This window comes from Calonectris borealis, chromosome 9, assembly GCF_964195595.1.
Source record: "Calonectris borealis chromosome 9, bCalBor7.hap1.2, whole genome shotgun sequence".
Lineage (NCBI taxonomy): Eukaryota > Metazoa > Chordata > Aves > Procellariiformes > Procellariidae > Calonectris > Calonectris borealis.
The window spans coordinates 29,879,159-29,904,938 of NC_134320.1; the positions used below are offsets into that span (position 1 = coordinate 29,879,159).

Here is a 25,780-nt window from a genome sequence, read left to right on the forward strand (position 1 = left end):
TTCCTATGGTGCAGACATGGTAACCTACGGCGTTGCAGGGAGTTGGGCTATGGTTATCTCGAGAGACCGATGTCTTTGTTAGCGGAGGATCAATAACTGGGGAAGCCAGAAGCAGCCTCATACCTTTCTGGCACTTACTCAACCAGCTCAGAATCTGACTCGTGCTTTCCCATTTATCCCAAGCAGAAGGAATGGACTCTACTCAGAGTATCTTTAAACCAGACACCAACCTTCTAAAAACTACTTTTTACATTATTTATTTAAGAGGAGTCTTTGGGGCTGCTAAAAAAAAGTGGGATAGCCACACTCTAACATTTTAAAAAAAAAAAAAGTATATCTAGCTTAAATAACATATTTTTAAATTACCCTGTATTATTGAAAGCACAGAAAAAACATTTTATTTCTATAAACATCCACACCGTTCCAGTCTATTTGTGAAAAGGCTCTTATTTTTCCTCTTCCCTATACCACAGAATATATAGTAAACCACAAACCAAGTAAGACGTCTTCTCCAAGACCGCAGGACTATTCTGGCCTTGTTTTCAGGCCAGGCCGTGGGATCAGGGGGGAAAAGGACTCAGCACTCCAGGATGGAGATTAGAATCTCAGGGCCTATTAACTTTGATTCTCTAATCTCAGAAGACACACTCATATGCCTATGGCAAAGTTTCTCAACAGCTTTTACAACACAAGTTCTCTGTTTTGTTTTGATATAACCTATAGATAAAAAAGAGGGAAATTTCTCAAAATCTTAATAACTCAGTAGCCTTTTTTAGTCTATATATTGTATGGCCATGTAATTTCTAGAGACAATAGTACAAACATCTCAACTACACCATGTCTGAATCTATTAAACATTTTTTTCCCAGCTCTTGGTTATCAAGAATTTGGCTTTCTGTTGTGAATGCAATTTTAATTGGAACTGGTTTGGTAAGCCACTGGTGAAGATTGTAAGCATAATTTTATTCCAAGATGCCAAAATACTGTCATTCTTTGAGAGTGGGTTTTTTTTTAAACTACTCAGCGTAACTCGCAAATCTTTCCTTGGTGCCGTCTAACTGCTAGGGCTCGTGGAGAGAGACGGCTGTCATAGGCTTCATTCAGCGCAGTGCTTGGTTCCTAAAAAATTCAGGAAGAATTCAGGTGCTTATTCCCATTTGTGCTTTCCTGGTGAAAACCTTCCTGGTGAGGTCCACCCTATGATCTTGTTAATTTGTATCTTATAAAGTCCAAGGCCTTTTCATTACACCCGAATGCACGGTGCATTATTGAACGATTTCTCAGAATAGCAAAGGAAAACAACCTGTACAACCCTCTGCCAGAAGAACTGTGTACAAAAGGATTTTTTCCTCATTTCTTGGCCTGTGCCATCTTGCAAGGTTTAATGCAACTTTACAGACATGCGGAAAAAATCAGACTTCACCTAATAAGGCACCTTCTTTTTAATGAAAGTTGAGTACAGTTAGTGCCTTAATTGAAAATTTTGCAAGGTCTGGAGTCAAGAATAAGTCACACAGCTGCACGTCCTAAAGGAACTTTGGTAATAATACCACTGTAGTGAAGTGTTAAAAATGCTCAGTGTGGGTATCTCGGAAGAAAATATTGCTCGTTTAAGGACAAGGAGCCAAATTGCAAGGAGAACTCTCGGGAAAATAACATATGTGAGAAAAACTTGCCCATTTTGCTGACAGGGGAAATAACCGTGTACGAGGGAGCTCATTCCTGGTCACCCTGGTCGGACGTGCTGCACGGGGCCACCGGGCAGGGTTTTGTACGAAACAGGTGAGAACTGCACCGCCGCCCGGAGCGAGGAGAGCCACGACGTGACAGGGGCCAGAGGCACGCTGGGCAGTAAGCCTGCACACAAATACGCCTTTTTAACGATGACTCCAGCACCTACAGGCAAACACTCTTCTTTAGTCCTCAATCTCGCCACAACAGCAAAGGGATTTTGGAAGATTTCTGTCCCGAGACCTCAGTGTCTTCACTTCTCCAGTGCTACGGACACAGATGTTTTTCCCCAAACTTGCTTTATCTGGGGCATGAAAACAGCCCAACTTCTTTCCTCGTCTGGTCCCCACAGGTAAAACCAGAACTAAGAAAATACCTCACCTAGGCAACATTTCAAAACAGCCCGAAACACCTTTGATTGTTCACGTTTTTGCTACTCCAGCCCCCGCAACCGCCCCACCCTGCGCCCGCCTCTCCTACACCCGCAGGAGCCGCCCCGGCCCGGCCGGGCCCCGCCGGTCCCCACGCAGGCCTGCCGGCGGGGCCGCCTGCCCGGCCGCCCCCCACGCACCGGGGGGGCGCGCCCCTCGCGGGGCCCGCCGCGGGCCGGCCGCGCCGCCGGCAACCTTCCTTTCGGCAGAGGGTTGGGGTACGGAACGGTACGCGCTTAATTACCGCCGAGAACGAGACGTGCTTAATGAGCGCGGCCAGCGCCGTTTCCCCGGACAACCGCCCCCGCCGCCCTCCCGCCGCGGCCCCGCCCGCGCGGAGCATGCCGGGACCGGGGCGGAGGCCGCGCGCAGCCGCCGCTCGCCTCAGCGCCGCCCCCTCCCTCCCTCCCGGCGGCCCGATGGTGGTGGCGGCGGCGCGGCGCGATGAGCCGCCCGTCCTCCGCCGGCCCCGGCGCTAGCAAGCCCTGCGGCAAGCAGCAGCACGCCCCGTCCCCCGCCGTGCCCGCCGCCGTCCTCCCGGGCCCCGGCGGGGCCTCTCCACCGCCTCCCCCGCCTCCTCCTCCTCCTCCCCCGCCGCAGCAGCAGCAGCAGCAGCATCACGAACTGACCTCGCTCTTCGAGTGCCCCGTCTGCTTCGACTATGTGCTGCCGCCCATCCTGCAGTGTCAGGCCGGGCACCTGGTCTGCAAGCAATGCCGGCAGAAGCTGAGCCTCTGCCCCACCTGCCGGGGTTCCCTCACCCCCAGCATCAGGAACCTGGCCATGGAGAAGGTGGCCTCGGCCGTGCTCTTCCCCTGCAAGGTAAGGGGGTCGGCAGGGGGATGGGGATGGGGGGGGGTCCGGGCGGCCCTACCCCCCCATCCCCCTGCCCCCTATCTTAAGGCTTTCCCCCTGCCCCCCCCTTTTCCCCTAGGATGGTCAAAAGGAGGGAGAAAAAGTCGTATTCTGTCGTATTCTGTTCCCTCCACAAGAAGCGCCGCGGAAAAGCTTACTCATTTGGGTGTTTCGGTATAAACACGACCTTGAAGTGTGGGTTGTTCTTTTTTTATTTATTTATTTTTTAACAGCGCGTGATCCTCTTTCAGCCTGAAAAACTATTTAGTTTTTCACTTTCAAAACCACGTGAAGCAGCTGGGGTAGGTGCAGGGTCGTGTTCGGCCTCGGATTTGCACGCTGAGCAGGCTGAGGAGGGAAGAACAGACTGATGCAGAATTTCCCGAGGGGTTTATGTCTCGTCTCGTTGCTAGTTTGATACAGAAATATTGCCGCCTACGAGAAGACTTTAAGGAGCTTTCTAAGGTCCATCCAACGTAAGCAATAGCAGGTTCGCTTGGCAGTGTGTAGAAGGTGATGATTTCTTGGCATTTACAATAATGCCCTAGGAGTCTCCTCCCGCAACAGCACACGGGACTCGTCGAGAGCCATTGCAGACAGCAAAGCTGTAGCTCTGCAAGGTCTTCATTTTCTGCTGGTCCTTCCTCCCTTTATTTCTTCCCCATCGTAAACACAGAACAGAAAAGGAGGCACTTGCTGGCCTCCGGTAGCCTATTTCATGGTTCTGCACGTTTCTAAAGTAAAATAAGATGATGGGAGTGCCACCAGACTTTAAAAGCAAAACTTCTAATGATTCTTTCTAATTCACTGAAAATCCCGCTCTGAATTTTGTCCTAGTATTTGGCATAATCAGTAGATACAAAGGCTAGACCTTCTCCCCTCCCCCCCCGCCAGTTATTTTAATCTATGCTGATGCTCAGTCTTAAAGCGTTTTATGGAGGTAGCAGAAATTCTGTTCGTGTCTCTCTCGTTAGTTCTCTGCAGCCCTCCTTTGGAAGGGCAGGGGCTGGTAAGCTGTCAGGTCAGTGATGACATCTGAATTATTCTTTTTTCAAGTCTCTTCTGTCTCAGCACTATTTCAAGTATTCACATTTCTCTTTTTTTTTAAGTGGGTTTTCTATTTAAAAGAACTAGGTGAACTGCTCTAAAGTGCATATCCTTCCTAATAGACATTTACCAGGATGGCAGATACGTACATGGAGGCAATGCTGAGGCGGGTCCTTTTTATGTCTTCCTGGAGCCCCTTGATGCTCTACCTCTGTAATATTGAAAGCACTTTAAAACCACAGGCTGAAGCGATGGAAGGACAGATATAGGAACTGCTGGAGCTGATGTGGAATACGAGGAAAGTTTTAAAATACAGAGCTGTCCGTGGCGAGGTGGAGAGCCATGGTCAGCCTGGCAGCGGGACCGATGGAGCCAGAATGGGCACTGCCGGGCTCCGGCAGCACATGGTGAGCTTTCCGGTGAGAGCTGCGAGCAGGCACTCGCCACCTCTGCCAGGAAAGGCCAGTCCATAGCAGCAGCTTTTCCCAGCCAGCCCGCAGGAGCATCGTTAAGGATGCACAGGGCGTAATGGCACCTCCAGAGTGAATGGTCTGTGTCGACTCCCGCAGCATGGCGTGACTGGTGGCGCGAGTCCCGTCTGCCTCGGGGCTGGCTGGGTCACAGGACGGGACGAGACGGCTGTCGGCGTCTCGCAGAGCTTTTGATAGCGTGGGGCTGTTTCACCGCTCACCCTTGAATGGGAGTTAACCTCACGATGGCAATAACTGATGGTGTGCAGTGGTGGGACACAGGTCCTCTCTGCTGAACGCAGCAACAAGTGCAGCGAGCCACACACCCAGCTGTGGCCCAGTCTGAGCCCAAGGGAATACAAACAGCCAGTGCGGGTTTTTCACTGAAATGCTGGCCTAGTTCTCATTTTCTGAAGTGTCTCGTCGTCTCATCTGTGACATGCTGGTATTCCTTGCTTGTCCTAAACGAAACGGATGCATCCAGGCTGGAGCGGCTCCCAAGGACCAGAGTCCTTGCAGCCCTTCGTTGCACTGAGGTACAGCTCTGCTGCCCGCAGGTGCCCGTCTGTCCAGCAGCCCAACCGCCAGGCAGGGCTCCTGCCTGCTTGTCCCCACACGTTGCGGGTAAACAAAGCGTGAGAGAAGGAAGGAAGAACCTACAGACTGTTCCCTGTGAAGAGGAGAAGATGAGACGTTCCTAATTTTACCTGTCAGACGTTACTTTACTCACTTGGTAACAGAAAGGTTTCTTAAGCCCTTAATTGATGGGATTGGCTTCTTCACCCCTTGAGATCTGCTTTCTCCATGGGTAGAGGAATAAGCACCAACAAAGAGAAGTATGTCTAAGAACAGTCCCCCACGCCATGCCCCCCGGGAGAACTGAATAGCTATCCCTGCATCTGTCAGGCAAGTTCTGGTTCAGGTGTATCAGCTGTAAACACTTCTCCAGTTGGGCATTCTCTAAATATAAATAAGAAGGCTAGCACATGTCAACCAGTTAAGAAAACAGCATTTCCAAAAATTCCTCCAAGTATTACTCCTGTGGTTGACATCGTGCTCTTCAAAGCAGTGACTTGGAGGAGGAGGGATGCTGGTGAGGTTTGCAATGGCTGAAGCAAGCGCTGGGGATCAGGTAGCTCAAGGTCTTGGTTATGGGACTGTGAGAGTTTTGGCTCTGACCCAGCGGTGTTTTGGTGGTCTCTGCAATAAGCCAGGGTGCGGGTCTGTGCTGGTTGGCATGTCAGAGGCTGCTGCTGCGGCAGGCAGGAGGCCGTGTACTGGGCTCGTGCCGGCTTGGGGCTTGGTTTGGTTTCTTGGTACAGCGCCTGCAAGCCAGTTCAGAGCTGGGAGAGCTGGAGAGGGACTGAACCAGCCGCGGTCATTGTGCCACACCTTGCAGCTGCCCGGCGAGATCCTAGTGCAGGCAGGAGCCCTGGGCCACGGCACGTGGGAGGGGACAGCTGGGGCGGCGCAGGGGGTGGCAGCCGCCCCTGGCCCCAGCTGCGTGCAGGGGAGCCGGGCGGCGTTGCCGGCAGGATGTTGGGTTCCCCCTGCTGCCGTGATCACACGTGCGCCTGTGAGTTGCCTAGCTCGGACCCACAGACGCGAAAACATGGCGCTCGCGGAGCCCACGTCCCAGGCCACGCTGCGGTATGAGCATGCGTCCTCCCTGCGCACCAGCGTCCACTTGCCAGCTCTCCGCTCCCCGCTCGTCGGGCACCCAGAAGCTCCTTGCGGCACAGAGGTGTAAATAAGTCTGTGCTCCTCTTCCCTCACACACCCTCTCTTTTATGTGGATTTTTTCTGCCGTGAGCAATTCCTGCTCTGCTGCTTTCACTGTTCCCAAGAGCTGCAAAGTGAAATTAGCACGCGTTAATGTTTTTCACTCTTACTTCTTGGGCCCAGAAACAGCAACAAACGTGTCAGGGCTGCGGTTCTCAGTCGGTGCTTGTGTAGGTCACAGGCAGCCAGCGGGGAGGTGACCCACCGTGTCCCTCGGCAGCGGGCACCCATCGGGTGCTGCCGCAGCACCAGGGGTTCCGGCAAGAACCACCCCGCTCTGCAGCCGGCACACACCAGCCCACCGTGCCAGGGCCCGGCCCTGGTCTGACTCACCTGCGGTTTTCACAGCATTAAGGGAACCTGACGTAAGCTTTCAGAGACGCAGGGTGGAACTTAGAGCTCCAGAAAATGGGAAAGAACAAACAGAGATGGTGGTCTGTCCAGAGGAGGTCCCTGTACTTGAAGAGAGAACCGTGAATGGTACTTGAAATAAATAGGACTGAGACAAGACAGAGCTGACAGAAAATGGGGATTTGGTGTTGCCTATGGCTACAGCTGCTTTGAGGGTTGTTCTTCTTAAAATGCTTTAAGGAAGAATTACAGTTATTGCATCCAGAAGCGCTTACAGGGCTTCTGAAAAAAAAAAATCTATAGGAGGATTTAAATCTTAAAGTCACAGTAAAGTTACTGAAAATATAAAATGCCTTTTAGTGCTCTAAGCAATCTGCAGAAGATAAAATGCACATCATAAATACACTCAAACTCCTAATTAATGAATGCCAAAAGGAGTTAGTTATTTTCTTTCATCTTTTAAATAAGTGCTAGTGGAAAATAATATAAAGGTGCTATCTAGTTATGAAGCTGACTTAATTTGGATATGGGTCCTTCCGTAACTTTGGAGTTTTTGTCCAATAATGGCTATGAAAGAAAATAAATGTTATGAATTTGAACCTGCATGAAGAGACAGCAGAATCCATTTTCACAGCAGTGTGTGAGATATGCTGTGATTGTTAGCTGCTAAACTTGGAACTGTGACCTGGCAAACTGAGCAGCGTAGAGGCATTTCTCGATTTAACCACTTCATCCGAAGTCTACGGGAAAGCAAGTAGAGTTGTGAGTGTTCTCTGTTGTCATCGGCAGAACTGCAGTCCTCATGTAACCACGAGTATTAGCCGAGATCTGTGCCCTGCCGTGTTCTGCTAGCCTTTTGTGGTGGCACTTGACAAACAAAGCTGTTCATGCTTCAGTGATCTTGGCATGGCCATGGAAATGACGTGGGACCAGCACTCCTCATCTGCCTTGTGTAAAACTGTAGGCAGTTCCTGCTTGCGTTTCAGTTTACAATAGAACTTACCTCCAGCATACATAGACCAGCACTAAGGAAAGAATATCCAATAGCAAATTCAGTGTTTGTTTACACACTGATAGCAACCCAGTTGGGCAGCTATATGGATTGCATTTAGCAATGTGTAATAGGGGAAAAAGAAGAAAACAAACAAACAAACAAAACCCCAAAACTTCTGCATAGGTGCACCAGTGAATTCTCAGTGCTGTGATTAATTAAACCTAACAATAAGTTTTACTTATAATAAAGGAAATTACTCTTCTAGTTATTACATACACTAAAAAAATCTGAGTACATGGGGCTTGATTTTTCAGGGGATTGAAACCCCATTCTTACCAGCTTTCCTAGGAGTGGTGATGCTTTGCATCTTGGAAGCTAGTACAGATACCTCGCATGAAGAGTCTTCCAAGATCCTTTAACACAGCCATCTCTAACTGGAGATGCTGCTGTGTTTCTGAGTTTCCAGATGCTTCTGGTCCTTTTGAAGAAAAGTGAATCTAGTAAATTCATTGTACTGAACTCTTACACTACACTTTGCAGAAAAAAATTGAAAGTCTTTCTGCGCCTCACAACCAACACTTGGGATTTAAAAAGTGGAAGGCATAGTGAGACTGTATATAAACTGAGAAGTCTTTAATACAAGACTAACCGCTTGCTTTAATTTTCTTTAGACAGGTAGTAGGAGGTAGGCAGAACCGCTCTGTCCTTAGACCACTGGTGCTACACCATTAGTTCAAGGGAAAGCATGACGGGTTTCCCATGTAACCAAACAACTTGCAAAGAGAAACTGCAGTTCATGTTATTATTGTATACAAACTTACTCCTGTGTCTTGTCCAATGCTGCCTCTACAGCCTCTTCAGAGCTTTGTCATTTTAAAGATTTTACGCAAATACACTAAACCTAAATAAGGTCACACTTCCTATTTCCAAGACATAGTAGACTCTAACAAAGCGGTAGGGTTTTTTTCTGAGAAAAATGCATGTTTGTTTTGTTTTTAACTGAACAGACATCCATTACACATAGGGGTCTGCTTACATCACCCTACCCTGGACATGTGCATAGAGTCTGCACGCTCTGTATGAAGTGACACAACGCGCTCTGGTCCTTTCCCAGGTGAGCCATAACAGCAGACCCAGCACTGCTGGCAGAGCAGAGTTTATAAATGCACTCTGCCGGGCAGCTGGCTGTGGCCTGAGCCGGCTTCCCCACCGGTGCAAGGCTCTGGAAAGCACAGAGGCTCGCCGTTTGCTGGGCTGGACCTCACTGTGCGTCCCTGGGGCACCTCCCTAGGATCACTGCTGGACTGGGCTGAGCATCTGTACCCAAGCTTGAATGAATGCTTCGGAAGGCTGGAGGGATCTTAAAAGCAGGGACAGACGTTGTACAAAGCACTGGAGGAGGAAGAAGCACAGGAGGGTCTCAGTCCTTGTTGGGTCCCTGAACACTGCTGACACACACACGGGAACAGGCAGACCTCTTCTTTCCAGAAGCATTATTTGTATCTCAAGCCACGCGTATACTAGAGGGAGAGTCTGCTGGCTAGAGCAGGAGGGATTTGGACTTGGCAGTCTATTCCCAGCTCTGCTACTGATTCCCCATGTGGCTTCAGAAAAGTTACTTTAATCCTGTGTCCCTGCCTGCCTTCGTTTACAGGGTTGATAATACTGGCCTGCCTCTGCTAAGCACTTTCAAGCGTAACTGATGTTTTCCGAATGCTTTAAGATACTCAAAAAGCTATCCTATCAAAGTGAAGTTCAGAGCAGCATACATGGCAAAAACATGGCATGCTAAGTCATGTATGTGGTGATGAGCTCTGAGCTGACTGTTTCCTCTTAGGAAAGAGAATACAGTGCTAAACAAACAACTATGAAAACAAGAACATAATACTTTCAAGCATGGAATACTAGAAATTATGAGAAGGGCAATGAAAAAGCAGAAAACAGTCACGCCAGCCCAGGCATTAGTGTCACGCCTGCACTGTTACACCATGCGCAGCCCTGGCTCCCCGTCTCAAGCGGACACGGTAGAAGTGGAAAAGGTGCTCAGGCCAAGTAGCTCAAAGGTAGCGTATAACCTGTACACAGGGAGAGACGAAGCAGGCTTCTGAGGAGTGTGATAACCAATGACATTTGCCAAGCAGCATGAAGACGGCAAGTCAGTTTTTGCTGTTCACAGTCTCCCATCATTGGTAGGGCTCCTCACCAAATGAAACCTGCAGCAATGGGTTTGGGAGCACACAAAAGCAGGTACTTCTCACAGTGAAGGGCAAAGCCACCACTATTTGCTCGTCTTGTTTTTACACTCTCACTTCTATAATCACCACTGATTGCTTTCGCGTAGACATCTGGTTTTGCCTAAACAGCAGCCTGTATATCCTTACTAATTTTGTTAATGACGTTAGACTCGGAGCTGCTTTTCAACACATTGCATGATGGAGGTGTTAATGGGGATACGAACGTGGCAAAAACCAGAGGCCAGTGGGGCTGGAAGCGTACACGTACCTGGGTCGCTGTGCTATGCGGCAGGGCAGCAGGCATGGCAGACCGTGTGTTTGCTGTGATGGGGCTTCTGCCTTTGGCAGGAGGGACGCCTGTTCCACTGCAGCGCCCTGCAATAAAGCCATTAGCAGAGGATTAAGCAGCAGAGGCAGACACAGTAAGTGAAGGCTCACGTTAACTCTTTATGGATTATAAAACAAGCTCCTCCAGAAGCACAAGGTCGAGTTTCCGTCCCAGTATTCCTAGCACAGTATTCCTAGTGTTTGCAGCATGGGTGGTTTGCATCTTGGGCATTTAACCCTTTGAGCTGAAACTTCTTGCACACATGTTAGCCCAGAAATAATCATTTATACCTTGGTTATATCTGTCCTCAAGGAAGTGTCATAGTGTCCGTAAGCAGCCACGCACGCATGTTGTAACCTGCATGATAGTGTTAGTGGTGTTGGTATCGCTACGGATACCTACAGACTGGGGGAGCTGTGCTCTTCGGGAGAACAGAAGAGACTTTTTTTCTCTCTATGGAGGTAGCATGAAAGCAACATGGTCAGTGTGGACAACTGAACTGACTAGAAAAAGGAAAAGCATCCCTGTTTTTCTAAAGCAAATTAACCCTCTAATGTGCCCAGTGACATTAAGAGGAGTTAGATGGTACTTATTCGTGCGCTAGCTTTATGCTCAGTGAGAAACTGTCCTCTCTCTTTCCACTTCGCACAACTGCAGTGTTGAAACTGTTCCAGTGTTTAAAAAAAGCTGTGGGGAATCTGCATTTGAATTTAATGGAAGTGCTTTTGCTCTGTGATGGTAATAAGGTACATCTATTAAAAATACTTCACTCTAGTAGCTGTTTGCTGAAACTAGAATCCTTTGTTCTTTTTAAAGAAAAGAAAAATCCAAACCAGGACCACTTCAGCTGATCTGGACCGATCAGATCTAACTACAACAGCAAATCTAACTACAACTCAGCCTTACAATCCATTTTATCTAAATGCTTGCATTAGAAAAAAAACAACTACAAAAGACAAGAAGAATCCATTTTTAAGTGGAAACAAAAATAAGTAGAGCTCAGCTCTGAACCCAGGGCTAAATAGAAGTATCTAATGTAAAATTTGCAATGAGAACAAGAGTTCTGGTTGATCACCAGTGTTTCCAGTTGGCAGGTGGGAGCAGCGAACACTAGTGCTGGTGCCTTTCCTGACAGCTTGTATTTGGTCTTTTTCCAGTACGCCACAACAGGCTGCTCTCTGACACTCCATCACACAGAAAAGCCAGAACACGAAGACATCTGTGAGTATCGTCCCTACTCCTGCCCATGCCCTGGTGCCTCCTGTAAATGGCAGGGATCCTTGGAAGCCGTGATGTCCCACCTCATGCATGCCCACAAAAGCATTACCACACTTCAGGGAGAAGACATCGTTTTTCTTGCCACAGACATTAACCTTCCAGGGGCGGTTGACTGGGTGATGATGCAGTCGTGCTTCGGTCACCACTTCATGCTGGTGCTGGAGAAACAAGAGAAGTACGAAGGTCACCAGCAGTTTTTTGCCATCGTGCTGCTCATCGGTACCCGTAAGCAAGCGGAGAACTTTGTGTACAGACTGGAGCTGAACGGCAACCGCCGCCGGCTGACCTGGGAGGCAACGCCCCGCTCCATCCACGACGGGGTGGCTGCGGCCATTCTAAACAGCGACTGCCTAGTTTTTGATACGGCTATAGCACACCTTTTTGCTGACAACGGAAACCTCGGCATTAACGTGACTATTTCTACGTGTTGTCCGTGATGTATTTGCATAGCTAGCGAAACCTAGGCTGTCTGGACATAATGCTTTACATTTACCAAGGGTTTTCTTTTTCTTCTGTTTTTTTAATGATATGCAACTATGTCATCATGTATGCTAAGGTTCCTAAATAGCCAACATTTTTAACTTTGGAGAGAAGAGGAACAAGAGTATCCTGTAAGTAATATGAGTGGGAAAAGGTCTTTTTAAATTCTTGGGTGCCTTAGGAAGATTCCCCACACACAGTCACCTTTTTTAATTTAATTATATTTTATTTAAAGAGTGCTTCCATTAGACATGTGGCTTAAGAGACTTGAAGGACTGCATTCCTGTTTGGAGCGCACCTAAAAGCCCTTTCAGCGGGAATACAGACTTTCTCTCTCACTGGTGAGCTTTAATAACAGTTTTAATAGGTGGGAAAGAAATCCAAGCAACCTCTCACAAGAGAAGTTTTGACTCAAAGGGGAACAATAGGTACTTCAGGTACTCCATTTCCTGCTACCTTATTAAAAAGGGATGGGCATTGGATCATTTGCTGTGTTTTTAAAAGAAAAAAGGGGAGGAGGGGCTGGGGTAAAGCATGGCAGGTTTCAGAGAGCGTGGGAATTGCCAGCTCCTGTCCGTTTTAGGGGGAGCAGTGAGCCCAGCACACGGCACAACCGCTCACAGCCAGGTACAGGTGAAAGCAGGAGACACACATCTAATGTATCTCAAACAGCTAGAGCCAATAATATAGAAATATACTCAAGCTGTCCACGTGCAGCTTCCCTTGGAGACGTACTTGACTATTGATTATTGTAAAAGACTAATAATATAGCAAGAGCTTTATGGCCAGTGTTGCGTCATTTGCTATTTAAGTTTTGTTGCCATATTTACTTTTATTTTGTAATAAATATTTTGCAAAAACTACACTGCATAGCATGCTGTGCTAACATGCGTGTGCGGGAAGCAGGAAGTTGCTTCCCGGTTACTTTGCGTGCTGTGCCGTGCTGGATCTGCTGGGCTTCCCCTGGCACAGGCTAGCTCACCCAGGCGAGCGGCAGGATGCTCGCCCCTGCCGCCTCCCAGCCCTGCTGCCGGAGAGGGCCACTTTGCAGCACAAGCAGGAGAACCAGGTGGGGATTTGAGTCCCAGGGGCAACAATGACAGCCTGACTCGTGCAAACTGAAATCACGGTTTGTCACCGAAGCTGAATCTGCCTGCAGCTCCCCCTCTGCGACCAGAACCTGCTGTCTGAATCACTCAAGAAAAATACTAGCTCCACATATGGCTTCGCTGAATATTAAGATGTTGCCATTTGGAAGAGGCAATGAGTTGAGAGGTGATACAGTCCGCCGAGTTATTCAGCAATAGGAAGCCTCACGATAGTGGAAAACTACACGTAAAGTGACAGATGAAGCTTGGTGTGAATAAATATAATACATAGCGAGGAAAAACAGTCCTAATGCACCCCTCCAGGGAAGAGCTCTTTGGAGTTATGACCGAGTCCTATGTAGATGTCACCCGATGCCTGGTAGCAGTCCCCAGAGAACCGCACAAGAGAATGACAAGGACCGCATCAGCAAAGGGAAGCCTATTCCAGCCTTGAGAATTCAGACGCGACCATGGAAAAAAACCTCCCGAGGAATTGCTCTAATCTTTTCGTATCCAGTTCCTATAAAGATCCTACATTTGATCTCATTTACACTGTGCTGGCAGAACTGCAGCGGCATCAGCCGAATGAACTAATGTACTCCTGCTTAAGCAGGATCAAAGTCAAGCTCTGGCTCTCACAGGCATCAACACCTGTGCTTTCAGCAGAACTTGTTAAGCAAGAATTCCTAAGGATTTGATTCATTTTCCCATATTTCAGCAACATTTATAGTGGAAGATAATTTTTCTTACTGACAGTTGGGACATAAGAGCTTTTTTGTGTAAAACAAAACTAAAGCGTGTCTGATTATAGCAGGATTAATGAAATTGATTATTCCAATGTTGCCTATAACCCACATTAGATAAGTTAACACACATTATTTCATTAGGTCTTTCCACACCATTCAGTTCTGAATGAATGGCAAACTTTTGTTATATCTCACAGCAAAAAATGCCCAACACCCGGTATCTTTTCTGACTGAAACTGAATTTAGGAACACCTCAGCTGGTACCGCCAAAAAGCCATGTGTGTCCTCTTCAGATCAGTGAATGAACAGGTGACATTCGTTCCAGCACTCAATCAAAGCGTTCCAGGTTTTCTTCCCTACACAGCTGGTACGACTTCCCAAGGGCAATGTCCCAGGCCCGGAGGCAGGAGAGGCTTGCAGGGCACCAGCACCTTGCCAAGGGAGGTGGCAGCACATCGGTAAAAGTGTGAAAGTTTCTCGAAACATTCAGAAAAAAGTTACTGAGGCCAGCCTGGTTTTCTTAACAAAACTCCTGACCACCAACAAAGCAACCTGACTTTGAAGTGGATGGTGAAACACACCCGGAGCAAACTCTGCCCAGGCACAACTCGAATCATCCCCGCCTGCGCCTGTGCCAGCGTCAGGCCGTGTGCTGTTAGGACAGGCATTTGCCTCCACCCATGTCACAGCACTGGCTGCACTGCGGCCAGAAGCGAAAGCTGTGGCAATACCAGGCTCTGCACCATCCGACCATGGAAGCAATCTCCCAGGACCCCAATGCTGCAGGGAGCTATCAGCACCAATGCCAGCTGAGCAGCCTGTCCAAACGCTGCACCTTAACATATTCCTTCCATTTTTAAAAATGAGTAAGACTTACTTATTTTGTTGTAGAACTCATGTGCTTGTAAGACAACTGCAAATTCTTATACAAAGTCCAGATAATGTAGCACATACGCGTTGTCCTAAGGTGAATCTAAAGCCTGCATTTGTTTGCAAACGACGTATTGCTTTCTTTTGCTCTCCAAGCTGCAAGTGGAAATTCCTTGGAGAGATTCAACAGCACCTAGTCCTACAGGAGACATCAGCAATAGATGTATAACAAGCGTACGACACAACTGTAAGGAACCTGTGTAGGCAGGTGTTTCAGGTGCAGTTAGGAGTTCATGTCCAAACAGGCAACTCATACCGGGTTTTGTAACCAGCGTTTCACCTGCAGCCCAGCTCCTGTTCCATGCGGAAGGCCGCGGCTCAGCCCCAGTGGCTCACCAAGTTCAGAGCAGCGGGTGCCGACAGCGGGAGGGCAAAGGCGGGGCAAAGGCTCGCTGGAGCCTGCAGCGCAGCAGGAGCGGCGGCTCGAGAGGCACCATCACCTCTCGCCACGGGCTTCTGCAGCTCCCGCACGGCTCCGGGCACCCTCTGCTCCCTCGGGGGCCGCCGCGGCTTTCCGCGCCTGACCGCGAGCTCCCGGGGCGGCTCTCCCACCCGCAGCCTCTCTGCTCCACCGCACACAAGGCGCGGTTCCACACCGGCCCCGCGGACACCCCAGCTTTGCGAGGCCAAAGCTCACACCTGCCCACGACCGCCGGCAGAGGGACCCCCGCGGAGAGAGCACCGGCCCGGGGCAGGCGGGCCCGGGGCAGGCGGGCCCCGGCAGGGCCCCGCGGAGAGAGCACCGGCCCAGCGCCCCGTGCCGCTGCGGGCCCGGGGCAGGCGGGCCCCGGCAGGGCCCCGCGGAGAGAGCACCGGCCCAGCGCCCCGTGCCGCTGCGGGCCCGGGGCAGGCGGGCCCCGGCAGGGCCCCGCGGAGAGAGCACCGGCCCAGCGCCCCGTGCCGCTGCGGGCCCGCGGCAGAGCCGGCCCAGCTGCTCCCGCCCCCGCTCCTCCAGCGGAGCCGCCACCGGGCCCCGCCCCGCCGCCCCGGCAGCCCCCGCGCCCGCCGCGTCGCCCTGGAGACGGCGCGCGCCGGCCGGGGCCGGGCCATGGACGGGGCCGACCGGTGCGGGCCGGGCCGGGCGCGGGGCCGTGCGGCTGCCGAGGGCCCGCGGCCTCGCAGGGGCGCGGGGCGGGAGGGGCCGGGCCGGGAGGGGCCGGGCCGGGCCGGGCCGCGCGGTTTCTCCCCCTCCCCCTCTCTCTCTCTGAAGAGAGACCGGAGAGGTCGGCAGTGCCGGCTGCGGGGAGGCCCGGGGTAAGGGGCGGCCCCGGCCGGCACGCAGCCCCCGCGGTTCTCAGCTGCACGGCAAGCATTACACGTACCGGCCCGGAAAATTGTGGGGAGGAAGGCGGGTGGAACCGAGCGGCGGCTGCTGCCACCGGACTGAACGGCGCCTTTTCGCAGCCGTTGGACAGGATGCAGCAGGCACCTTCAGCCTCGGCTGCAAAACTGCCATCAAGCCCCAGTTACTGTATCTGAAGTATTTGGATTTTTGGAAAAGTCTCCTTCATTAGTAAAATCCTCAAGGGCAACTGCTTTGAAGTCATTGTGTATGACTAATAGGTGGGTTTGTGTCTTAAATTAAGGCAAATGGAAACGCCAGGCGGCGTCGAACCCATCGCGATGCAGAAGCTGCCGGGAATTTCAGTGTCGATGCAGACAGAAGCTAGCTGGCTTCATGAACACGCCCACAGAAAATCAAGTAAGAAACAGCTTTGTTCAAGGGAGAGGTTGCTCACTTATACTGTCTTTCACCCAGGCTGCCTCGTACCCCCGTGTCTTTTGTAGAAGACGCATGAGTTTGCCATTTCCCAGAGATGCTCTTGCAAACTGGCGGCAGACCCGGGAGCAGCCCCCAGGAATCCCCCTCTGCGGTCCCCTCATTAACTCTCTGCAGAGCTGCTTCTAAACAAACCTCTGGTCCCCGTTAAGCGTGCAGGAACGCTCTGCCAGCCAGCAGGCGTAGGAGTGCTCAGCAGATGGCAGAAATAGCGTATTGTATTCCTGTGAAAGGTACTGGCAAAGCCTCTAAGGAGAGCTGAAAAATGTATATCAACCTTCTTTCTCCTCCTGTTCGGCTGAGTCATCCCGGCCCGTGACCGAGTAACCAGCTCCTTCGCTTGCCCGCTGAAGTACAGCATTGTACCTCAGCACACAGCGTATTAGTGGTAGTTGCTGCCTGATCCCATCCCTTTTGGGTCCCACATCAAACAGCCTTTGTGCTTCATTTTCAATTCTAGACAGCCCTCCTCTGTAGAAGAACATCTCCCGCATCTCACGTGCCTCTGAGAGCAGGAGGAATGATCTGGGTCACAAAACACAGCACACCAGCTGAAAGTACTGGGCAAAGCTGCGTGCAGATCCATCCCAATAGACAGGGGGCACGCACAGCCCACAACAGATAAACGGTGCTCTCTTCGTTTGTTTGGAAATGCACTGTGAATGTGTTTGCAGAAGAACATTGTAGGCTCTGTACTTTAGGTGGAGCTTCACGAGTCCTTGGGATGACTGTCGCTGTAACGATCAAAGTACAGAATAACCAAACTTGTGCCAGCGGTAAATCATCTACCTGGGTTTGGATGCAGCGGCAGTAGATAGAGATGATACAGAAGCTGCAAAGCCCGTTAGAGAGGACAGAGTAAGAACGTGGAGTGTCCACCTGCTCTGAGCACTGCACCCCAGGTACCAGGCTTCCCTGCATCCCTCGGTGCCACGGTGCACCCAGAGCCGTGCCCCAGCGGCGCAGCTCCACTGCTGCGCTTTGCACTCCCTGCAGTCACTTCTTCTCAGGTGGGGTTTATGATCGGTTACTCTCTGTGACACAGCTTGATTGCAGAGAGTGATAACTACATGTCTTTGAACTGCAATTTAAAAAAACAAAGTTCAAGCAAACCAGCAGCCACGTCATTCAGCCTCCTAAAAGTATAAGCGAATCCCGTAGCATCGCTTTCTGCTTTTCCTCCTGTGCTGGTGCATTTACTTCCAGACGCATTTGCGAGGTGTGGTTCCCATTGCAGGCCTGGGAGCTGGGTGTTGACCTCAACCCATGAGTTTTTCTCACTCTTACCCTTCCAGTTCTCTCCCTGTCCCACTGCGGGGGGGAGGAAGCGAGCGAGCGACTGTGTGGTGTTTGGCCACCTGCTGGGTTAAACCACAACAGGCTGTCATGATTTTTATCCCATTCTTTTTAAAAACACATTCTGATTTTTTCATTCCTTCCAAAGAGAAGGACTTAGAAAGGATTTGGTATTTCAGCCTGCCCAAAGTTTCATCTGGCTGAGTATTTTCTGGAAAGCAGGACAAGCTTACTTAGAAGGGCAAGACAAATTGTGTGGCAATTTGTGGAACTGAAATTCAAGATTAAGAAAACTAGGAATGTGTTTAATTTGCCTGAAGAGGAGGCTCTGGCAGCTGGCATGCTGGCCACGTTGATATTCAGACAGAAGATGATGTATTTGGGCAGCACACAGTTGTGCATCTGAGGCAGCTGGATGTCATTAGCGCTGCCCGCCGAGAGGGAACCTGGGACTGCTGAGGACAGGGATAGACACCCGGTCATCTGAGATGTTTCCTGTCGCCCCAAAGGCCAAAAAGCTCTTCGTTGCACTCACGCAGCATGGACTGCACTTGGAAATGAGAAAAAAACTTCAATCGTCTCTAGATCTTCGTTCTTAGGAAATGCTTTAGAGGATAATGCAATACTAGATTAGTGCTACAAGTCACTGACCCTAAGCAATAAGCTGTCTCCCCGACTTCAGTGGGACGATTTTGTAAAGCCCTGATCCAAAGTCAGTGGCCGGTTCAAGTCCCTCAGGCATTTGGGAAGGGTTACATGCGGATCCAGAGCTGCCTTTCTGAAAGCGTAGGACCAAGTCCGGCAAGAAGGTGTCAGGCGGCCGATGTCATTGGTGAGAAAAGGCTGACATGCTGAAAAAGCAACAAAACCTGTGTCTAGAAGATAAGGTTTCTGAGAACACTGCTGTTCAGTAATTCTCATTATTGCTATTACTTGCAGCCCTGACAGAAGAGTTCAGCAGCTTAGATGTTTTGTGCGACATGGAGGTAAGGACTCACCCAGGTTGCATATATACATTTTATGCTTAATGGTTTTACCCCTGAATAAAGATATGACTCCACATTGCTTTTGGTATTTTCCACTTTGAGTTCAAAGAAGATTTTGTGAAGCTGTTCAAGAAATCTCTGTGCACGCTTCCCTCCGTTGGCCTGCCTACCCTTCTGGCCTACAGACCCGAATCGTCACGAGAAAACATACAGATTGGGGTGAGTCAGTGGTGGGTGTTCCCTACTATGTGGCTTGTTTTGTTTATTTTCATTCCTACGATTCCCATGCAGAAAAAATAAAAATAATGCCCTTTGCCAAACCAGTGCAGGAGGTCCTTTATGAAAGGGTTTTTCTTTTGTGAGGCTGTTGAAATGATGCTTGCTGTGCACACCTAAACAGCAAGAGGCTGTGCAACTCCCCTCCCCACCGCTGCATCCTATGTTGAGAATCTCCTAGCAGAAGATTTTGCCCTTTGGTTAAAACAGAGATATGAAATTTATATAAATACTAGGTCTACAGTCAAAGAATACAGGCAAGGCATAGAGCTCCCCGTAACCCTTAGCAGAGTAAAGTCATCAAAAAGAGTTAATCCTAGGCATGAGGTGGGGAGCAAGGGAATTTCCAGGAACTACGCTCCAGAGAAGCCGAGTATTTCAAATTGATATGTTCAGAAAAGGATTTGAATGAAAGTGCTAAACACGTAGTATAGTAAATGAAGCGTAAGTGAAGCGCACCAGCTAAGTGGCCCACAGCAAGTACCCTTCACCCCTTGCTGCTGCGGCTGGATGGCTGCTGTCTCTCCGGGGAGCGCTGAGCTAGGTGTGCTGCCCTTGGGAGTGGGGGCGTTAGACACGAAATTCAGCAGCGTGCTCTTGGCAGCTGCATCTTCTATAACTCAGTTTCAAAATGTGTTTGCAAAGAAATAGATATTTCTTTCAGAGTATCTAGTACCCATCCTCAAAATATATCCTGCAGCAGCCCTGATTTGCAGCTGGTCAAATATGCTCAGCTCTTTTGTCAACAAATCTGCTGGTTGTGCCTCATGAAATTCTCCACAGATTTTCCTATGATCAACAGTGCAACAGTTGGGGACCGTTTTCTCCCCAAAGCCTCTAGCAATGTATTTGAAAGGGTTAATGCATCAGAGTACTCAACTATAGCGTTCTGCATGCTCTGAAGCTTTCCCTTGGAAGGAATGGGTCTCATAAATACTACAGTCATTCCATTTCTTTGAGTTTTTTTTATTTTTTTCTTTACTGCAGATCAGCTTTTCTTTTTGGTGGTTTCCTTAACCTAACGTTTTGAGTTAAATCCCTCCAAGATAGCACAGAAAGAGATCCGTTTTAACAGCCCTTGCACGCCTTATAACATTGCGTTTTGAGCAGAGCCCTTTCCCCAAGATAAAATAAGGATTTGCGTGCTGATACCCTGTTTGTGTCCTCCTCCTGTTCTCTCTCCCCACCTCCACTTCAGGCAGAGGAGGACTGTGCTCCGAGGTGCGAGTACTGTGGCAGCCTGCTGAAGCCGTTCCCTCCCTTTGAAGATGCTTGCCCACCGTCACAGGATTATGAATCAGTAAGTTGGCGCGAAAGATTAGCAGAGGTTTGCTGTGGAAAGGCCCGCTCTCATGGCACTGCTCTTCTGCCTTTCAGAAATTCTGCTGCGAGCGTAATCGAGACCTCTACGAGTTCATCGTAAATGAGAGGAAGAACCATGAAGGCGCCTGGAGCGTTCCCGTTGCTGTCAGCCCCCACGAATCCCACGGCACCGAAGCTGACAGGCTGCTGTCAAAGGAGAGAGCGTACCAGAGGTACCGTGAAATGACTACAGGGAGAACTGGGGATCAGGTCTGTATACAGAACAACAGGCAACTCCGGAGGGAAAAGAAGCGTTAAGAAAATGAAACTGCAGTAAGAGGGAATGAAAGAAGAAAAAAAATTTGCTTTAGGCAACACAAGTTCATATTCTATCTGGACCCTCTTGGCTCTTCTCTTATCAGGCTGTATTAGAAGGTGGCGAGGTATGTGCTAAGCATTAATTCTACTGCTGACAGACGTAATATCTAGAGACAGGTAGAGCCAGAAACATAATTGCAGCTGTGGGAGGGATAGTATTTGGGTCTAGCTTTTACCTCAGGTGCTTGAATTTGTATTTCTCTATTTTGCTGCATAAACTGTGACATGCATTTGGATTCCCGTTTCCAGAGTCGTGAGAACTCTGCAAGTTTGACTCCTGCTGGGCTGTTTAGCAGGAGGCCCAAAGCTTATACAAATAGGTAAGCCTATGGCATAGGCTTAAAGAAAAGTAAATTAGCATACCTGGAAGTAAACTGTTAGTTTCCCTGACGATCCTTTGCAGTCTGACGGTGCAAGTACCTCATATTATGTACAGAGCATAAACCAAAGCCATTGTCAGACACTGTCAAATTTATAGGAAGCTAGGTAAGAATAGTGAAGATATTCTTGGAGATTAGCTGTTTTCTTGATCTTATGTGCAGCTCACCTTCTCTTTTACATAAAATCTTGATTTGGTGATTTTTATTATTATTTTATTATATTATTTTGGTGATACTCCGTTGCCTCTAACTGTTATTTGCAATTATGTGAGTGGAGAAAAAAACACGTTCAGAAACTTCTGTTCCTACAGCAAGGATATCCAGTACTTCTAGCTTTCAAAACAGGATATATGAAATGTGTATCAGGAACACTTTCATTTTCCAGGCAGCAGGAGAGACAAATGGCCAGACAGTTAGCTTTCCTGGCAGCACAGCCAACGAGTGTAGCTGAATGTGAGTTTGCATTTCCTTATGTATTTATTTGTCTATTTATTACAACAATGAATTCAATGGAATTGCTTGTCTCTAATGTTCTCTAATTGAACAGGAGGATTTATACAGCGACGTTAGTTCATTGTCAAGTGTGCAATCCCATTAAATTAGATACTGCCATATTAAATAATCCCTCACATGAAAAAACAAAAGCACTTACATTCCCGTTGCACAGAGAGATGTCCTTGCTGTGACTTTCAGTATTTGTATCTGAATGTTTCAGCTGAAACGCACAGAAATCGACCTTAGAGAATAATAAGTTGGCAAAGCCAAGCCCTTGGAAGGTAGGCACTGCCAGAATTAGGGTGATCAATGTTTTGCCTAATCAGGTGAATACTCCACTAACTCCTAGCCCAGGCTGTGGATGACTGAGCAGCCCTTTGGATTGAGCTATAAAATCAAAGGCATTTTGACTAAGAACAGATGAACTATATTTACAATATGGGCATATTTTCAGAGAGGATGGCAGGGCACTGAGGCTTTTGCAGCACCAAGGATTTCAGATTGTCAGTCCTCCAGAGCATGGAGCCGTGAATGCTATCCAAAAAAAACCATTCTTTACTCACACAGATGCATATATATACATAGTTGAAAAAACTACATCTTTTTTCATAATCCTGTTCTCTGAAATAGCTGAACACTTTGGACTGTCCTTGTTAGATAGAAAATACCAAGACAGACTCCCAGGATGGAGCATTTCAGCCAGAAATTCCCGCTCCCCCAAGTTACAGCCTCCCTGCAGAGGCGTCGGGCAGCCCCGACATCGGCGCTGCCAGCCCTACGCGATGCGCACAAACCTTCCCTTTGCTCTCTAGGTTCCAATCAAGTCGGCACAATTTCCTACCTGCTTTCTCGGGAGCCCCCGTCACCAAAGGGCCGGACGCTGGTGCCTGGTGAGAGAGCAGCAAAGCCCGAGGAGGAGCCCGTCTCCTACAGCATCACCTGCTGCGATTTTACCCCCGTGGGTGGAAAGGCAAGTAGCTGCTGCCTGATGACAATGGGCTGCACCTTGGCCGTGTCCACACTCCAGAGCGGCTGGAGCCCAGCACCTGCCTGCCTTTAAAGGGCAGTTGGTGCAGGACTGCTCTCATCCATTTTATCATTTCTTTTCCAATCTTAGGTAGTGAAGAATGAATTGTTGGAAAAATACTACAAACATGGAGGGAAATTCCTTACCATGCTTCCAGATGGAACAGCGCAGTTATTGTATCCTTTACGGGGCTTATTTGCCTGCATTAATCCAGGGTTGCAACGGTAATTTTAAGTGTCCTAGTCTGCCTTTTCACAGAATAACTTGGTTCACCACTCACACTCGCTTCCACAGTCTGAAAAAAAGCAGTAGTGAAACCGCTTACATAGCGCTTGGTCTGAAGGTTTTCAGATCAGCCAGTAGCTTCAATGAAGGACAGGCACTTGTGTCTTTGATACCCAGCTTAAGAAGTGTGCTGGCCCAGTCTTCAGACCCACTCCGAGCTCTGGCCACCCGTGGAAGGGTGCTGCTGGCCGAGGGGTCCCTACAGCGTGGGCTCCGAAAGCGCTCAGGCCCGTCCTTCCCCCAGGGACAAGCAAGCACATTTCCCACCAGCACCAGCACAGCGCTGACGTGTCTGTCCTGCGGCAGGAGTACCTAAGAAGCGCACAAACAAACTGAAATTACCAGTGTAAGAGTACTGTTTGAAGAAATAAAAACGTGGCAGTTTCACCAAAGGAACACCCATAGCTTTCAGGCTGCCTTTGCTATTATTTAAGCCATAACATTTTAAGTCACCCACGCTGTTTTTCCTTACTGTGGCTGCCTTCTTTCTGAGCCAGGGGTGTATGAAAGCGTAGCTGAGCTCTGCCACCAAAGCAGACAGGGGCTTGAGACTGCTGCTCTGCCCTGCCCCCCTGGCTGCCTTCGTCCCAGGGATGCTGCCAGTTGCGGCGATGGCAAATGGCAAAGTGCCATAAATGCCTGCGCTTACAGTAGCGAGTCTTGCTGGAGGGAAACCCCAGTGAGACACAGAATACTTGCTTTTGGCTATGTTCAAGTTAGGTTTCAGGGGCAAGGGCCTTTTTTCCCCCCCCGCTGGTTTTTTTTTTTTCTCTGGGAGAATAACTTCCCCTGTTTTCTCTGCTGTCATCCAAGTCGAGTAATTTGATCACTTCACTTTGCTACGCTTTTACAGTCGTAAGCGTTGTCCAAGAATGTGTCTTTAAAATAAATTTGCTAAGCGGTTCTGCCTGGGTTATTGGTTAGAAAACAACAAAAATGTATTCTGCATCTCTAACCGCTCTTTTGTCAGTGTATACAGAATACTTCCATGTAGGAGAAAAGCACTGGTAGCATCCCAGGTAACACGGGGAGCATACCACCATTCCACCTTTAACACAGCCATCTAGGTAACATGTCAATTTTTATACTCCAAAGTAATGCTCTGAAATATTTCGTATGTAATAATAGGCCAACCAGACAAACAAAGGTGTTACGAACACCTTATCTGGTAACAGCTATCCATCTGGAAATCTGGCAATCATTGTTGTACGAGAGAAAAACCAGCTTATTTGCATAGTACAGGAAGACAAGCCGAGTAACGCCGAAATACAAGCAGTATTTAAGTCCAATGGCAGAAGTACTTGCTATTATCCAAACGGAGCTGTGTGGTACGTTCACATCGGTCAGAGCAGTTTTGCTCTCCACTGCGCATTTTAAATTTCCAAGGTTATAGAGGGTATTTTTAACAGCATTCAAAAATTAAAAGACAAATATAGCAGCTCGTGGGCCCTGCTTCGGGTGCCTCCCAGAAGAGCAAGGCTACCCCAGCTGTGTCTCGAGATGGGGGGTTAGATCCCAAACTAGCTGTGCCTCAGTCCCGCCCCTCTGGGGAATGAGGGACATCGGCCATGGGATCCACAGGGTGCAGAGCTTTGATTTTCCTCTCTTTTAGGATAAACATGAGTATTCAGGGAGGGCAGTATTTGGACCAAGAGGGCAGCAGGGTGAGAAGGTGGACATGGCCAAACAGCATCATGTCATCAGGACCCCATGTCCCACTGAGCCCCATCTTCATCTCCCTGAACCAGCACGTGGGGGTCAGGATCCTGGGCCAGGACAAGATCACCGTTTCCTTCCTCGCCATGGGGCAACAAGCAAAATTCAACGTGGGAACCAAAGTGCAGGTATTTCTGAAGTACACAGGCAGCTCCACGCAAAGCCACTCCCCACAGCAGGAGCAGGGCGGCCAAGGAAGCTCCTATCCGTGGGGAAGCGCGCTCATCCTGTGGTGGGTGCTTCCCGTGTTGCCCCATGGTCCTGCCCCCCAAAACAGCAAACAGTGGAGGTGTACCTGTGCTCGGTGCCCACGCAGCTGGGGGGCTCACCAGCTCTGGCAGCCCTGGCTTTCTGCAAGGGACCGCAGACTGTGGGAAGTGTTCCCGGGCAGGTTCCCAGTGTCCCCGGCCGTGGCCCGAAGGGTCACCCTGGCTCTGCTGCAGGGAGGAGAGCCACGACCCATGCGGGCAGGGTGCATGGCAGCTCCCTTCCTCCACCGGCTTCTGCCACGGGGCCAGGTTCGTCTGCTGGGGAGAGACTAGAGCCCTGAAGCCCCGTCCCGCGCTGCTCTGGCTCTGCTGACACCATTCGCCTCCGCTCTCCAGGTCAGCGACGTCGGCCGGCTGCCTCCCCCCACCTGGCTGGGCGAAGACGAGCTCCTGCTGCTTGCCTTCAGGGTGAGGATCCTGCGGCTCTGCGACAGACTGCGTGGATGCTTAAACTTTCCTTCTAATGAGCAATGGGACAAAATCAAGCCTCCAGCGTACCTTATCACACAGACTTTAAAGATTTTACAGCTTTGCACAACTTCTGACATAAGTGATGAGCTACGCAGCTCGGTCAGGGCGATAGTAAATACTCAAGTCTGACCAGCACGTGTGTGGTGTGAAGGCAAAACGAGCCGAGCTCCATGCTGCTGCAGACGCTCAGCAAGGTTTTGCCTGCAGCTCTGCCCTGCTGTGGCGCAGAGCAAAGGGCAGCCCATGGCCGTTCTGCACGGCCCCTCTCCTGGGGCCATCCCACCCCGACGGGGTCTCGCTCAGCGTGAGCGGGGCCGTGGGGCAGGGAGTACCAGAGCACGTTTTCTTGTCAGCCCACACTGAGGTGCACCTCG

At 49.7% G+C, this 25,780-nt stretch overlaps 2 protein-coding genes across 3 annotated transcripts in view; one reads left to right on the top strand and one right to left on the bottom strand.

The window, feature by feature from the left end:
• The first annotated feature begins 2,553 nt into the window (after window positions 1–2,553).
• SIAH2 (siah E3 ubiquitin protein ligase 2) lies at window positions 2,554–25,777 on the top strand. 2 transcript variants are annotated; one of them, XM_075157567.1, is made up of 12 exons: window positions 2,912–2,984; window positions 16,332–16,447; window positions 18,761–18,807; window positions 18,910–19,026; window positions 20,282–20,383; window positions 20,461–20,618; window positions 21,529–21,596; window positions 22,451–22,612; window positions 22,760–22,841; window positions 24,126–24,278; window positions 24,563–24,794; window positions 25,272–25,777. In XM_075157567.1, the coding sequence occupies exons 2-12, from the start codon at window positions 16,336–16,338 to the stop codon at window positions 25,533–25,535; spliced, it is 1,497 nt and encodes a 498-aa protein (XP_075013668.1). In that variant the 5' UTR covers window positions 2,912–2,984; window positions 16,332–16,335; the 3' UTR covers window positions 25,536–25,777. The 2 variants fall into 2 exon arrangements, with proteins under 2 accessions (XP_075013670.1, XP_075013668.1); XM_075157569.1 differs by lacking the exons at window positions 16,332–16,447; window positions 18,761–18,807; window positions 18,910–19,026; ... (6 more) ...; window positions 24,563–24,794; window positions 25,272–25,777 and adding an exon at window positions 11,381–12,844 and having other exon boundaries at window positions 2,554–2,984.
• The window catches only part of SELENOT (selenoprotein T), a 28,589-nt gene continuing 14,442 nt past the window's right edge, over window positions 11,634–25,780 (bottom strand). Inside the window, exon 5 of the mRNA XM_075157574.1 lies at window positions 11,634–11,659. Within this exon, the coding sequence (XP_075013675.1) occupies window positions 11,649–11,659 (11 nt within the window). The 3' untranslated portion in view covers window positions 11,634–11,648. The remainder of the gene's footprint in view (window positions 11,660–25,780) is intronic.

What these genes read in the sequence shown, in the direction of transcription:
- SIAH2 (XM_075157567.1), top strand. Translation starts at nt 16,336, where the DNA reads ATGGAAACGCCAGGCGGCGTCGAACCCATCGCGATGCAGAAGCTGCCG. An exon ending in GCCAACGAGTGTAGCTGAAT is followed by an intron (nt 21,597 to 22,450) that starts GTGAGTTTGCAT and finishes TTTGCTCTCTAG; the next exon opens with GTTCCAATCAAGTCGGCACA. An exon ending in ACGTGGGAACCAAAGTGCAG is followed by an intron (nt 24,795 to 25,271) that starts GTATTTCTGAAG and finishes TCCGCTCTCCAG; the next exon opens with GTCAGCGACGTCGGCCGGCT.